This window comes from Tasmannia lanceolata, unplaced genomic scaffold, assembly GCF_043159265.1.
Source record: "Tasmannia lanceolata isolate RefF3 unplaced genomic scaffold, GAP_Taslan_0.1 ptg000018l, whole genome shotgun sequence".
NCBI lineage: Eukaryota > Viridiplantae > Streptophyta > Magnoliopsida > Canellales > Winteraceae > Tasmannia > Tasmannia lanceolata.
The window spans coordinates 10,172,058-10,188,863 of record NW_027518695.1 but is presented as its reverse complement, the minus strand read 5'-3'; the positions used below and the strand labels follow the sequence as shown (position 1 = coordinate 10,188,863).

Here is a 16,806-nt window from a genome sequence, read left to right as displayed (position 1 = left end):
AATTTTATAAATGACAAAATTCTAAACTTTTTATTACGTTTTTCTTTAACCAATACCGTATTAAACTTGAATTTTTGCCGTCCCCTTTTTTGCGAATCACATTTTGCTAACTATGGTGGGATCCATCCTATCAAAAAATTGTGTAAAATGGTAGCCCCTCACCTTAATACCCGGATTTGGGTGAAGATGGTAGCCCCATCGATCAGTGTATCAGATAGGTCCCACCATGGGTACAGGCTTGGATAGGAATGGTGGGCCCTACCATATCCAAGTACAAAAATTCAAAATGGTCGGGTTCGAATGCAAGGGTGTAAATGATGGGTCCCACCCTAACAAAACATGCGTGGTAAAATGATGGGCCCCACCCATGCCAAGCAGGAACTGTAAAATGATGCTAGTAACTTAGTAAGGATCAAAAGTAGGCCCATCAAATGAACGGTTGAGATCATTCAAAAGGCCAGATGACCAAACTACCCTCGTTTCTTTAACCACACTATAAAACCCTAAACCTCCAAACTCTCTCTGTATCTCTCTGTCAGAAAAACAAACAGATGTTCGACTTAAATTATAAAAACGCCAGCTGAAGATTCCCGCAAAATCCCTTCGGATTTTCAGGGCAGCATCAAATGACCTCTTTTTCTCCCACTCTATGATTTGGAACTAGATATTGGAAAATTCAACTGGATTTTTATTACTCGAGGTTTGTTCTTTCGATTCGGTAGTTTCTACTCTGTGTTTCGTAAGTAATTTCATTTACATTGATTGAATTTTCGATTTTTGCTCTCTCTATCTCTCTCTAAATCTTTTTGTTTCGCATTGCATTCATAAAATTTAAATTCTCGTATGTTTTCCCAATGTTAATGTTTCAGCATCTGATTCTGCTATTTGAATTTTAGTTGCATAGTATTTTCGTTGTTGAATGTTGATCGATTGTTTGATTCTTTATATCTTCTGTAAGGAATTCGTAAGTTTAATGTGAAGTTTAGTAACATTATGGTTAATGCTTATCTTTTGTTTGTTTCGCGCTGGATTGAGAAAACTCTACTGGAAATAAATATTTCTTAAGCTGCATGCATTCTGTCTGGAAGAATTTACTTAAATTATCCATGTTAGTAGTTTTTATTTTTTATTTATTATGCTCTGTGAATTAGTTTATTTATATAATTTTGCATGATTTTTGTTTTCAGCATTTTCTGATTTTATGCTTTAGCATTTGCTTTTGTATGAACCCTAGAAAATTTTGTGTTGAATTTCTCAATCATATAGATTAGCATCTGTTTTTTAGGATTTTGCGTTGGATTTTTGGAAATTCAGAACACTGTTTTACTAGTTAAATTTTATGTTAGCTAAGTTTTGTAATAGTTTTGTTTTTCGTTCTTTCCATATTTAATTAGGTCATTAGAATTTTCATTATCTTTTGTTCTCTGATTGCATCTCTGTCATTTTAACTTTTCAGTTTTCATTGTTGACTATGGAATTTAAAAATCTTGTGTGAAGGTTTACTTTTAGAGCACATTTGGCTACCGTGAATTTTTTTCATGGAATATTACCTTACCCAATGCTAAGAAAAGACTGAAGAGCAAGGAATATAAAAACTCCACCCAAAATACGATTGACCTTTTCCCACCCGTCCTACCCTCTCTCATCACTTGGAGAAACTAATTTATCATGATAAAAAATTCATGGTTTCCAAACATGGTCTTAAAGTTTGATTATAAAATCAGTCATTTACCTTTCGTGATCTCTGTGCTTGAGCATTTTTTTGATCTGCATAGTTTTGTTAATTATTTCTTATGATCCTTTTCCTTGGTTGTAGCAATGGGTAGAAGGAAGAAGACCCGTCCGATTCGATCTGGAGGGATAATTGGCAAACTTAAAGCTGCAGAATGTGGTAATACAGAAGGGAAGTTAGAGAATTCTGAAAGTTCAAAACCTATAGATGAAAACAATAAAGACAAGATTAAGGATTCTAGTAAACTATTTTTAGTGGACATTGATCAAAGTTATTGGGATTCCGATGAGCATTTCGACATTGCAGAAGTTGTTCTCACAGATATAAGTATTGCTGACAGATGTTCGGGTTACAAATTAATGGATGATTTTTTCCGAAAAGAAGTTTTTTCTCTGCAGTTTCGGTTGCACGCTGTAGAGGAAAGTTCTTTTAGGTTAGGGCATTGGCCTGTGATATCTGCAGACAATATCTTTATGGAGTTTCTCGTTTCAGAAACCTGTCAGTTGGAGAATGAAAAGACACCTACTGTAATTTTTTCGGGGATTTTTGATGGACCGGATGAAGGTGTTTCCGGGCTTTTTCACTTGGTTAGTCAGAAACTTTTGATGTTGAGGCCAGTTTCAGAAATTAGGGTTTTGGAGAATGGTCTGTCTTGCTGTGTGAGGGTAGAGATACTAAAAACTGCTTTTGGTGCTTGTGAATCGCTTGTGGATAACACTCGGCAGCCATGGAAAAAGAGTATGATGAATGTCATGGCCTGGCTGCGCCCAGAAGTTTCAACCCCGGAGGCTAAATATGGAATTAGTAAGTTGAAGATCGAGGAATCTGATAGGTGTCCTGAAAAAGATGCTACCTTTGGTTCAAGGAAGCATACTAGGTTTGATGTTGCTGGATTCTATGAAGCCATAAAGCCATCCAAGTAATTTTTTTTTCTTAATTTCAGTTGCTAAATTATTTTCAAAATTTACCCTTTATTTATTTTTGTTTAATTGGTTCGATTGATTTTGTGCAATGTTTAAAAGTTCCGCATTAACTCGTAAAACAGGTATGTTCAACTCAACTGAGTCCTTGGAAAACTTACCAGTTCTATAGAAGATCCGCAGTCTTACATTGACTTCGCACATCTTTTCTATAATCAGAGTTTGTACTTAGGGCACGTTTGGCTACCATGAATTTGTTTTCATGATAAATCAGGGGTCTCCAAGTGGTGATGAGGGTGAAGTGGCTAAAAATCAGGAAACAAAAAACAGGATGCTAGTGTGTCCAGTGATAGGAAGTGGCTAAAAATCAGGAAACAAAAAACAGGATGCTAGTGTGTCCAGTGATAGGAAGTGGCAAAATATCACCACTTGGAGACCCCTCATTTATCATGAAAACAAATTCATGGTAGCCAAACATGCCCTTAGTAATTTCAGAAAGCCAAACCATGTCAACTTGGTTGAGTTCAGAGTCAAATTCATGAGCTTTTCAACATTGCTATCCTGTTAAAGCAGGAAGCAAGTAATGGTTGTTTCTTGTTGTATCTGAGTATTATATTTCTTGCTTACAGAGATGAACCAATGCTGGAAGATAAATATCCTGACTTGCTTCCACAGCTTAGACCGTACCAGCGTCGTGCGGCTTATTGGATGGTTCAAAGAGAGAGAGGAACTCCTGAAGCTCTGGGCAGAACGGACCAGTTCTATAGTCCTCTCTGTGTAACTCTGGATTTCCTTGACATGCATTCACAAATGTTCTACAATCCATTCAGGCAAGACTCTCACATGGAAATCATCCTTTGATGTTTGATTGGGTGGTAACGCATTTTGATTAGAAACTTTTAATAGAAGGGTAAACTGTGGGATGTGAATCTTTAATCTTGAAAATTAGCATTATCATATTATAAAACATTGCCAAATGACAGGGTGCCCATTAAATGAATGAACAGAAGGAATGGTTTATTTCTCAAAGGAGTAGAAATATAATATCAACAGAACACTATGTGACACATGTAGCCTAAGTAACCCTACATATATACATGCATGTTGATAACTTTACATTCTCATTTCCTGGAGACAAGTTTCCTTCATTTCCTTTTAAAATTTATTTTTTCTTTCCATCATCCACATTGAACTTAATTTGATTTATTTTATTCCTTAGATTTACTTAGATTTTAGTATGAAGGACCTTTAGCACGTGTGGTATCATAGATGTTTATAGGCTTAGTTTTCTCCACAACCGTACATCATTTTACAACTTCAATTTTTTGATATTGATTATAATCCAATTTCAGTGGAAATATTTCAATGCATCCAGAACACACATCATCCTATGTATCCGGTGGGATTCTTGCTGGTAAGCAACTGCTGTAATATTCCCATTCTTTTAAAACAGAAACACTTAGGCCCTGTTCTTTTGAGATTATGCCAACTGATTGTGAGTTCAAAACCAATTATTGGACTCAAAATTAAACGTAAATTTGAGTCCAATAATTGGTTTTGGGCTCACAATCGGTTGGCATAATCTTAAACGAACAGGGACTTAGGCAGCTTAATGATTCTGCAGCTGCTTTATTGTTGATTATGATTTAACCATTGCAGATGAGATGGGTCTAGGCAAAACTGTCGAACTGCTTGCTTGCATCTTTGCCCATCGTAGCTTATCCTCTGAAGGCGCCATTCATTCTGATGATGAAACTAGCGACATTGGAAACCACAAAAGCAATATGAAAAGATTGAAAAGAGAGCGTGTTGAGTGTATCTGTGGGGCCGTGTCTGAAAGTGCTACATATAAAGGGTTGTGGGTACAGTGTGATGTTTGCGATGCGTGGCAACACGCAGATTGTGTTGGTTACTTGCCTGGAAGGAAACCTTCCCATTCCGATGGAGCTTCCAAGTTAAGAGGCTGTTCAAAGAATGCATCTGTTAAGTTACAAACACGCTCAAAAAACAAATTTGCAACAGACATGGTTGTGATGGATGGAAATTATATATGTTCCCTGTGCTCTGAACTGATCCATGTTACCGACTCTTTAATTGCCACCGGTGCAACTCTTATAGTCTGTCCAGCTACCATATTGCCGCAATGGCATTCTGAAATTGTTCGGTACATTCCGTGCTTTTCTCATACCATTACCACTACTACTCTGTATTTTATTCCATAATTTGCAATATCTTAGTTTGTATGATTTATTGGCCATTATTTCTTTTACATTGTTAAATTTATCGGCAATTGTCCCAAAAGGGCTGGTATTGCAACCCACTTGGTAAATTTGACACCCATCTCTTTTTGTAGAATTTTTTTTTCATTGGTTATTAGGACTCAAATTGATAAAATTCTAAATAAAGAGATGGGTGGTGATCAAGTTTCGAGGTCTCAGATTCTCAAGATGTATCATATAGGAGAATCAGAAAATATCATTTACATTGAATAGCTTATAGTCCTCAAAAGAATGTATTATCGTAGTTTTTGACATGTAACTATGTATGATGCATCTATATACTTACCTGTTAAATGATGCTTATGTTTAGATCTTTAAACAAGTTTCATAGCTTTAACCTTAAAATTTAATATCCAACGCAAGCCTTTGGATGCTCTAGTGAGAAGAAGTGACTCGTGCCAAGTTGATGGAGTAAAAAGAGGTAGGGGGCAGACTGAAAACAACTTGGGTAGAAACAATGAGGAAAGACTTGATGGCTAGGAACATTACAAAGAACATGGCCTTGGATAGGAGAGCAAGGAAGAAAATGATCCACGTAGACGAACCCAATTAGGGCCAGGATTAGACTTAGTCAATTTGAGCCGGGTAGATTCCTTTCACCTTCTTCATGAATTTTTTCTAAAGGATTCATTTAGCCGACCCCAACTAGTTCGGGACAAAGGCTTTGTTGACTTGAGTTGAGTTGAAGGTTCAATATACTATATTATCATTACTACTTACTAGTACACATTCTTTTAGGCTATCGATTTATTTATATGAGACATTGAGACTATGAGATTGGGACTGACTCATGTTGAGAATATTGTTGAATAAGAGAGAAATGGAAGAGAGAAAAGAGGAGCCTCACGTTTTGAGGAAAAAGGACCACTTCCTACTTGGCTACAATCTTTCAAACAATGTCTTATTCCTGTTTGATTTGGCTTTGTTAATGAACTTCCTTTTGGACATTTTACTTCCTTTGTCATTTCAAGGTATTTCTGGGTTCTTTAAATGCAACAACCATTTATAATTCAAAGATTTGGGCTATATGTCATTGTTAAAATTGCTCGTGCTCTGCCTAGGCTGAATGCTTAAATTTCTTTCCCATGGTACACATCATTATTATGGATATGGAATTTTTGCTGCACTATCAGAGCAGAACTGTTTAGATACCTCTTTTATAAAATAATTTAATACAGCTGATACAGGATTTTGATTTCTGTTATTATTGATGCATCAAGTTTGGATTGTAGCTGACTAGTTGATTATCATTCTAGTCATACAAAGCCAGGTTCTCTGAAAACATGTGTTTATGAAGGTGTGAAAAACTTTATGCCTTCAACTACTTCGAGAATGGATATAAGCAAACTTGCCAGTGCTGACATTGTCTTAACATCATATGAGGTGCTGAAAGATGACTTGTCACATGATTCTGATAGGCATGATGGGGATCGTCGCTTCATGAGATTTCAGAAAAGGTTCATTCAGAACTTTTTTTTCTGTCACGATATGGTTTCTTGTTTTTGTCCAAAATGGGTAAATACTTCTTTTCTTGTTCAAAATGGATAATTCAATTTTGTGCTGAATATTACCAACATAGCTTTTTTCTTGTTGTGGAACTTGAAAGCTCATTTCATCAGACGGATTCTTTAGATTTTGACCCATGATTGAACAATATATTTTGTTTAATGTTTTTTTTTTAATATTATTTTTGTGTTGCTGCCAGTGTTGCATGGATTCGGATTCGTGTGTCGGGATCCGACACGGATTCGAGGTGTCGGATTCGGCAAACCCCCAAAAGTAGGATTCAGATTCTGTCCATTTCAAAATTAAAAAAAAAAAAAAAAAAAAAAAAAAAAAAATAAAAAAAAAAAAAAATAAAAAAAAAAATATATATATATATATATATATATATATATAGAGAGAGAGAGAGAGAGAGAGAGAGAGAGAGAGAGAGAGAGAGGAAAAGGATTGTACGCTCGAGTGTACCAAACTTTAGGTACGCTCGAGTGCCAAATCACATGGGTCCCACATTTTTTGTGGTCATCTAAACCATTCATTTGCAAGGCCCCATCATAGATAGGGTGCGTACCAAAAATCAGCTCCATAGGATCATCCTAACCCATCCATTTGTGGAGGTCAAAATGGACACACAGTGTTTGTCCACAAATCTGCCCATTTTGCCCTCCAGTTTTGGAGGGGTTAGGATGATTCAATGGAGCTGATTTTTGGTACACACCCTATCTATGATGGGGCCTTGCAAATGAATGGTTTAGATGACCACAAAAAATGTGGGACCCATGTGATTTGGCACTCGAGTGTACCTAAGGTACACTCGAGCGTACAATCCTTTTCCTCATATATATATATATATATATATATATATATATATATATATATATTCATGAAAATTTTGAGGGTAGAGGGTTGAGGTGAGTTTTGTATTAAGAGAGTTGAAGGAGGAAGGGGGTCGATGGTCGAGGGTTGAGGCGCTAGGGTTTTTATTAAAGGTGTACGGGTTGTGCTTTCATATAAAAAAAGTTAAGAAAATATATTTAAAGTCAAAATATACAGGATTCACATTTCAAAAGTGACAATGATGAATCGGATTCGCCCAAAGAAAACAGGATTCGTGCGGGACACAGCTACGACAAGAATCCGGGTGTGTCCCCATGTGAATCCGTATTCTATTCGGATGCGGAGACGCGTCGACACGGATTCGGCATAGGGGGCAAAGAATCCATGCAACATAGGTTGCTGCTCATTAACTGTTGCTCTAAAAATCCATGGGGTCCAATTCTGGGATACATTTAATTCCTCTTCGAGTACTAGGTAAGCTGACTTGTTTATGTCAGTTGGGTGTGCCATGGTTTCTGATTGTCACTGTCATTTTATTCTGGTTTATTTCCATGATGATCAACATATATATTAAATGGGAAGCATGCTTCGTGTGGATGTTGTTGTTGATGGATAAGGGTTTATTGGCAAACATTTCAAAAAAATAAACCAAATTATTTATGTATATAATTCAAAGACTATTTTAACGTTTAAGTTCAAGATACTGAATAACCTGAGTTTAAAACTCTGGTTATGTTGATCACATTTTTCTAATCTTTTTACCTAATCAATCTTGCAAAAAGATGTGAAATGGGAAACAAACACAATCGTGGATCTTACATCATTCTCTGACATTTTGGACTTGACCAAGGATATGTACTCTATACTTATCTCCAATACATAAAATGAAGCAGATATGGTGATGCCAGCAAAATAACTTTTGGTTGTCTTCCCCGTCTTCCATGTGGATAAATTTCTGTCTTCTAGACCCTTCAAAACTGCAAACCCAAGTTCCACAAGGTCAAGTTCTTGTCATTGTCTGCTAAAAATATCGAGCAACTCTCTACCACAAACTTCAACAAAAACCCGCGCTTTTTTTCCCTGCTTAAAAATGTTCCAGGCTTATTTTATATGCTGCTATTTTCATTAAATGCTATATTCTTCTTATTTATGTTTGTCTTTTGCTTTGTTTTGCTGATTATTTTCTTTTTGTTTCTTACTCTAACGTGGTTTACACTTGTTCTTCCTCAATAAGCTTTCTGGTGAATCAGGCTTTTATGTACTTTAGTTAGTGCATACATCATACTCTACATTAGTGGTTTATGAATAAGACGATTCACATCATTTCTTAGCCTTTCGCATCATGTCATACTTCGTTTTCTTAGGGTGAACATTCAATTAGGCCAGTGGTCCCTTGTTCCCATACGTAGCAGCTGTTATTGCACTATGATATCTGCTCTGCTCTCACCTTAAGGGGGGTGATTTTTTCTGCTGATACTGCATGAGTTTATATATATATATATATATATATATATATGTGTGTTATTAAAACTATGTAGTTCTTATAGAAAACTCTGGCATATGTTTGAGAATTCAGCCTTTCACTAGTCTCTATATTTGTCCATTCCATGCATATCATTATCATGTACCTTCCTTTGGTTTCACATTTAGTTTTTGGTTTGTTGCGGACTGAATTTTTTAGCTGTGAATATTCTAAAATAATTCTTATGTAGAACGGATGACATAAAGACTGGCCGATTCTTGTAGGTATCCAGTTGTTCCAACTCCTCTTACGAGAATATTCTGGTGGCGGATTTGTTTGGATGAGGCTCAAATGGTGGAGAGTAACACAGCCGCAGCCACAGAAATGGCACTGCGATTACGTTGTCAACATCATTGGTGCATTACAGGAACTCCTATACAGCGTAGGCTTGATGACTTGTATGGACTTCTACGGTTCCTTGGTGCCAGTCCATTCGATGTCCATAGGTGGTGGGTGGAAGTTATCAGAGTTCCATATGAGGTATGTAGAGTTTTATTTTGCTTACCTTTAAAGTTAAATATGCTTGAGAGGTGACTTCAAGAGTTTATGAATTCTAGCAAAGGAAAGCTATTATTGTACAAATTAATTGTCATTTTGCTATTTATTCATTTATTTCTATTTTATTTTATAAATAAAATCTTTTATCAATGAGAGAAAACATAAAAGTGCAAGGACGGTGACGTTAGGGGAGCACGTAGAAAATAATGTGAAATGAGAAACCTCAAAATCTCATGAAACTGTGATATGAGAAGCCACTTGCCAAATGTGAGGTCCAAGACCTGCAAAAGGGAGAAATGTCTTACTCGCTAAACCATTTATGTTTAGTCACTCATAGGCAGGTGATGTAGGGGAAGCTCGTCAATACGAGAAAACAATGTGAAATGGGAAATCTCAAAATCTCATGAAACCATAAGACTAGAAGCCACTTGCCAAATGTGAGCTCCAAGGCCTGTGAAAGGGAGAAATGTCTTGCTAAACAATTTATGTTAAGTCACTCATTCATAATTGTACAACATCCACTGCCACCTTTTATATAACAAAACATAGTTATAAGAAATGAATGAAGATGGAGAATGAGAGATGAAAGTGGTCAAATTTCCATATTGAACTTGTCGGGCAGAACCTACTTAAACAAGATAAAAAGTTATAGCAGATGAAAAGACAAAAATGCCCTTTGTGATAATCAGTACAAATAACATTATTTTTCACAGTCCTCTCAAACTAATATTTTTGTTTCCTTGAAACAAAGATTGTTTGCCACTCAAAAACTAATATCGGCCTTCTTTAACACATTTTTTTATAAGTATCAGGAACTTGATCATAAGTACGAATGTATACAGGTCCTAACTCTTCATCTTCAACCTTTATTGAATAAAGTGATAATCATTCCTATTATGTCCATGCGTCAAAAAGTAGATTATGAGATAACTTGATTTCACTTTAGTTGTTACAATGAGAAATGTATAATTTCAGCTTTATTTTGAACTTGTCAACTCTCCTATTATTCTCCGCATACATCTCCTAACTTATGCATATCCTTACAGAGGAAAGAAGTGGGTGCTATGGATTTTGCACATAACTTTTTTAAGCAGATCATGTGGCGTTCATCCAAAGCACATGTATCAGATGAGTTGCAGTTGCCTCCCCAGGAGGAGTGGATATCTTGGCTTACTTTCTCGCAAATTGAGGCACATTTTTACCAGAGACAACACGAAACGTGCATGACGTCTGCACTTGGAGTTGTTGAGCGTATCAAAGATGGTAATAATTATAAAATAGAAGTGATGCCTGGTATTTTTTACTTTTCATGCTACATTTTTAAGTGGTTACTTAAGGCCAATAATTACTTTAGTTCAATAAGTTGTTTTCCTGATTACACCTTTCCAGGTTCTAATGCTTCATGTGATACTTCTCTTTCACATAACGAGGCTGCAAAGCTCTTACACCCACTCTTAAAGCTTCGTCAAGCCTGCTGTCATCCTCAAGTTGGGAGTTCTGGGTTGCGCTCCTTGCATCATTCTCCTATGACTATGGAGGAGATATTAGAAGTGAGCTTCATATCAAAACTTTTTCGGTCCTCTTTGTGTATATTTGCAAGGTTGTAAGGGTGTGTTTGGTTGCACAAAATTTTGGCAGCCATAAGAATTTGGCTTGGATTTGGAATGCCATTCCCCGTTTGGTTGCCAAAATAGCATTGGACTTCCTTGGATGTCTCCAATGTAATAATTGTTTGTCTGCTGACATGGATTCCTTGTCCTCTCTCCTTATGACTTTTAAACCAAATTCTTCAATTTTGGTTGAATTTTCTAGGGAATGATGTTCTCTCTTTCTCTCTCTCTTCACCTCCTCTCTCTCTCCTCTCCCTATATTGGTAATGACTCCCCTACTTTTTCTCCTACTCTCTGAGTATATGTTACGCAACCAACACTACTTACTATTCTCCGAGGTAATTCCAGACAAATCAAAATGCTTGTCTCCTCCCTTTTGACTGCTTTTGACTTCTTATTCCACTACTCTCTGAGCCACCCCCACGCAACCAAACATACCCTAAGTTTCTTTCAGATCTCTTTAAGTTGAGAGATCTTTTGTGTAGGTTCTTGTAAGCAAAGCAAAGACTGAAGGAGAGGAAGCACTCAGGAGAACGATTGGTGCACTAAATGGGCTAGCAGGGATAGCTGTAATTGAGCAGGATCTCCCAAGGGCAGTGTCACTGTACAGAGAGGCAATGTCCTTAGCTGAGAAGTACTCCGTTGATTTTCGTTTGGACCCTTTGTTGAATATTCACATTCATCATAATTTGGCTGAGTTACTTTCAATCACTTCAAAATGTTCACAACAATTTGCAACAATGGGAGGAGAGTTCTCTGAAAACTCTACAGAAAACAACACTAAAATGTATGGTCAGAGCGATCCTGATCAGCATGTGGTAAAGAGGCAAAAAATAAGCAATGGAAGTAGCTCAGGTTTAACTTCTGATGACATGCCATTGGAACATTGTGAAAGATCACCCTGTTCTACAGCGGAGCTATCATCATTTGGTGTAAAAGGGGACAACGGAGCTATCACTTTTAGCGAGGGTTGTTTGAGAAAGGCATGTGAACATATTAAACAAAAGTACTTGTCCGTGTTCGTTTCCAAGCACTCCTTGGCTCAACAAGAATTTGAACATTCATATATGCAGGTATGTTACAGTTTATTTTATATAGTTCACTATCCTTTTTTTTTTTTGAATGGTAGGTCACTATCCTATTTTTTTCTGAGTTCTCTTTTTTTCTGTAAATGTTGTTATTTGCATTTTTGTTTGAGGGGATTTAACGTCCTACTGTTGCAATCTGAACTAGCGCAATGTCTCCTGCAAGCATCAAATTTTAACCATATCCCTTGTGGATCTTGATGTTAATTGCAATTCATAAAATATCTTGCATCCTATTGTTTAAAGTAAAATAATAAAAAAATATGTTTGTCTGACAGCTAAAAGGGTTATCCAGGATCTATTTTCTTATACAGGTTTCTATTTTTCTTAGTTTTATGTATTGAAGCATGTCTTATGCATAAGTTATTGACACACAGTGCTTAAATTCTTTGACGGTACCCTATGGTGTCTTTGTTTCAAATATAAGAGTGTAATAGGTCCGTCAAGTAGCCCAAACCTACACATCTTCTAATTTGGTGTCTGTGAGATTGCTTAACAATGAGAACGCATTTTCAAATGTCTCAAAATTCAAGACTCCAGATAACAATTGTATTTTGTGCTATTAAACAAAATTACAACAGTATTTTCAAAACACTAGACTGATTTGCCACTGCTGGATTCAAAACTGGTATAGCCTTCCAATTGTAAAATGCCAATACCTAATTTAGTTTCTTGAAGACAAATTGCATGAATAAAAGAAAAAAACACACAATATCAAACCCCTAATCTTGTTGTTAACTAACTGTTTTTTCTGAATTAGCAATCAAAAGACGATGGACAAGGTTGTTTACTGGCATGGAATAATCCTCAGTCTAAAGTAGAAACCTGCTCTCTAGAAGCTTCTTCCTTCAATCTCTATGTATAACATGCAACAAGAAAGTGCACAAGGAAAAACCCTAACCTTTCATTTTTTATTCTGTTCAAAACTGCTCCAAAGTGTGCTTTACGATTATATTTATAAGCCTTCACATGTAACCCTAATCATAATGAACAACATGCATGAATAATATGCGTGAACAATGCGCGTGAACAATGTAGAGTAGTAAAGTAAATAGTGATGTGGACCCACTTTTAAGTTAATCTTTAAATTACTTATTACTCTAGCACAATGGACACCACCTAACTTAACTTGAAGAAAGTAAAAGATATGGGCCCTATCATAAGATGACTAACTTAAATTACAATTTAAAAAAAATAAAAGAAGTGGGGCCTAGCAACTTGATTTAACAACTTAAACAAAAAAACTCGATGAATTGAAAATTTGAAAGGATGGACCCCAATTTCGTGGGAATTAGATTCCCCTTCTCTTGCACACGACTTATATATTTCCAGTCCCTTGCTCTCATGCCTTGGGTCTTCTCGTAGGTCTTCAGCTCCTTGTCCTCTTCTTCCATAGTTCTTGATAATCCCTGGATGCTCCAGTTATTGTTCATGTCGTTCTTCAATTTCTTCAATGCTTAAGGGAGGACGAACTACATCACTATACGCTCTGGGAAAGGGTGTCTTGTCGTCTATTTTTTAAGAAAACACTAAAATAGAAATTATGTTAGAGAGAGAGAGAGAGGAGTATATGAGAGATAGTAAGATGGATTTTAGGATCTTATTAGGGGGCAAGAGGGTTCGTCTATCCACCCACTCCACTACAACTCAGGAAATTAATTTTAATAATCCCCTCTCCTTACATCCCTCTCTCCCTCTCTCCCTCTCTCTTCTGAATATATATATAGTACATACGCTAGCCGACCCCAACTAGTTGGGACAAAGGCTTTGTTGAGTTGAGTTGAGTATATAGTACATACGTTCATTGGGATAATTCTCAGTTGACGTTTGGAAATCAGCAAATAGTAGGATCAATTGTGAGGATTTATGTTTGTTGTATTTGAGACTTGGGTTGTTGGTCATGTGGTTAATAGCACCTGCATCTATTAACTATTATGAATACGGAGTGGGCCTGTGTTTCAGCTAGAGAATATGCAAGGGCAGAGCATCAATAGTCCTTGAAGGTAGGCATCTTCTCACTATAGATATGTTTTAATGTGGATTGCTAGATTTTATTTAAAAGCTGGAGACTTTCAAGCCATATAGAGACTCTCAAGCTTATACGGCCTCTTCAACATTTCGACAAAAATTTCTGCTCCTCCCAATTCTTTTTTTTTTTTTTTTTTTCTGGGATGAATAAAGTTTAAATTTTAGTAAAGAAGAAAATAGGATACATAACAGCTACATGGGTTACGATTCAAAAAATAAAAAACAGCTACATGGGGAAATGACGAAAGACAAACATTTGGCACAAGTGCCAAAACCTAAGTTATCAATTGTGTTCCGTTTCGGCCGAAACGGCTAAAACGTTTCGTTCCAGTATGAAAAAAGGAATAGAAAGTAGAAACACCTCCTGTTCTGTTTCGGCTAGAATATCGTTTCGTTCCGTTTCGTCCCTGTTTCGGCCGAAACACACATTTTTTTTGCAAACAAATTACAGTTTCAGCCGTTAACACTTTTTTTGGTTTAACCCTTATTTTTCGCCTTTGACCGTTTTATAGCCGTTTGAAGGGTATTTTCCATCCTTTTTACTCCCCAAACATGAATACCCTATATAAACCCATCTAAACCCTATTAATTTTCTTTCTTTTATTGATGTATGTGATTTGCTAGCCTTCATCGCAGAAGGCATTTCGCGGATGGGCTGTTGCATGTGAGAGCAGCCACCTCATGAATGAAGACAAAATCTGCTGAAAAGTGAGCCCGTGTGGCTGCTCTCACATGCAACAGCCCATCCGCTGAATGCCTTCTGCGATGGATGCTAGCAAATCCCTTGATGTATTGCAATAAATTCAATGCTTAAGTAATATAATGTTGTTTTTCGTCGAGGAAGGCATTTCGCGGATGGGCTGTTGCATGTGAGAGCAGCCACCTCATGAATGAAGACAAAATCTGCTGAAAAGTGAGCCTGTGTGGCTGCTATCACATGCAACAGCCCATCCGCGAAATGCCTTCATCGACGAAAAACAACATTATATTACTTAAGCATTGAATTTATTGCAATACATCAAGGGATTTGCTATCATCCATTGCAGAAGGCATTCCGCGGATGGGCTGTTGCATGTGAGAGCAGCCACACAGGCTCACTTTTCAGCAGATTTTCTCTTCATTCATGAGGTGGCTGCTCTCACATGCAAAAGCCTATCTGCGAAATGCCTTCTGCGATGAAGGCTAGCAAATCACATACATCAATAAAGGAAAGAAAATTAATAGTTTCGTATATTTTTCTTGCAATTTTCCTTTTTGCTTATATATTTTTAAAAATTTTAACTATTAAAAAAATTTCTCTGGTTGTAGCGTCTTTTCCAAAATGAAATGCCAAAACGGCCGAAACACCAAAACCTTCCATTCTGCTTACCAAAACAAAACGGCAAATGAAATGGAATCGATAACTAAGGCCAAATCCCAGAACTTTAGCCATACGATAGTTTGTTTGCTAATATATCAGCCCTAAATTTAATACCATACTATAATGCCAAAACTTTGGCTCCTATAACATGACCTACTCGGCAAGGCCCATGTAGCCAAGGACGATAAGGCCAAATCCCAGAACCTTGCAAGCCATACAATAGTTTGTTTGTTAATATATCAGCCCTAAATTTAATACCATGCTATAATGCCAAAACTTTGGCTCCTATAACATGGACCTACGCAGCAAGGCCATGCAGCCAAGGACGATGTTACCTGAACATATATACTATTCTATAAAGTGAAGGCCCTCCTACTTTCTTGTGGGGCAATAAAAAATAAAAAACCATTTTTTAAATGTATTCATGTACACCGACCATAGTCCCTTCACTCCCAAACAACACCTCTCCAATCTCTCTCTCTCTCTCTCTCAAAAAAAAAAAAAAAAAAAGAAAAAAAAGAAAAAAAAGAAAAAGAAAAATTAACCCTTTCCCACTTGCTGTCTTCACTATTTGCATAAGAAGCAAAGTACTGAATAAAAATTCCTAAAAAAATCTCTCAAAAAATCCAATGACCCATTCCGACTCCTAATAACCCTCATCCCTTTTCTCAATATCTCACTCATACCTTTCTCTCTAATGCCCCATTATCTCTATCAGACCGTCAACAATTTCCCACTCCCCCCCTCTCCTACATCTCTTGCTTTTTTCTTCTCCCTCTATCAGAATTTCAGACCAGTCAAACACTTGCAGAAGGTCACAAGGCCGGGTGAGAAAAGTACCATAAGTATTTTTTATATGTTCATCTTAGTAAGCGGAAAGGACATGATTTTTCTTTATGTATTTTGCATTTGTTTAAAGATTGTCTCAAATGAGAACAAAAAATAGTATTCTATTTATGTGTTGTTTATGTGTTTTTTTAAGATTACCAATCAAAAAAAATGTTTTCTTCAAGATTATTGAAAAGATAGAAAACTCTGAATTAAAAAACCCTATAATTTAACCAATAACAAAATTAATAAGTCAGAGTTAAAGAACGAAAAAATTCATTGTGAATCTTTTTATGCTTTCCTTAAATATTATTATCATTCAAATGCTATCATTTTCAAACATTTGAACCTTTACGATTTTTTCTTTTCATTACGTGCATTGCTCGTTCCTTTTTACTAGTTCGGTAATAGCGCCAAAAGACCCAGCCCAGTGGTCCTCTTTGCCATCTCAGGTACCATCCTCTTCATAATGTGCAAGTACTTCAATTTTTTTGTATAAACATTGAAAGTTCTAAGAAAAAAGGCCTGTTCCTGGATCAATCAAAAACAATATATTAAAATATGCCGAGGATTCTATAAAATTACCTCATAATATACATGAAGTAAT

At 36.4% G+C, this 16,806-nt stretch overlaps 1 protein-coding gene across 1 annotated transcript in view; it reads left to right on the top strand.

Annotated features, from left to right (window-relative positions):
- Positions 1-543: 543 nt before the first annotated feature.
- Positions 544-16,806, top strand: part of LOC143850739 (RING-finger, DEAD-like helicase, PHD and SNF2 domain-containing protein) — a 34,598-nt gene continuing 18,335 nt past the window's right edge. Inside the window, exons 1-10 of the mRNA XM_077359977.1 lie at positions 544-700; positions 1,817-2,651; positions 3,282-3,482; positions 4,005-4,066; positions 4,312-4,816; positions 6,188-6,388; positions 9,015-9,270; positions 10,335-10,551; positions 10,678-10,838; positions 11,384-11,971. Coding sequence (XP_077216092.1) covers positions 1,819-2,651; positions 3,282-3,482; positions 4,005-4,066; positions 4,312-4,816; positions 6,188-6,388; positions 9,015-9,270; positions 10,335-10,551; positions 10,678-10,838; positions 11,384-11,971 — 3,024 coding nt within the window. The 5' untranslated portion in view covers positions 544-700; positions 1,817-1,818. The remainder of the gene's footprint in view (positions 701-1,816; positions 2,652-3,281; positions 3,483-4,004; positions 4,067-4,311; positions 4,817-6,187; positions 6,389-9,014; positions 9,271-10,334; positions 10,552-10,677; positions 10,839-11,383; positions 11,972-16,806) is intronic.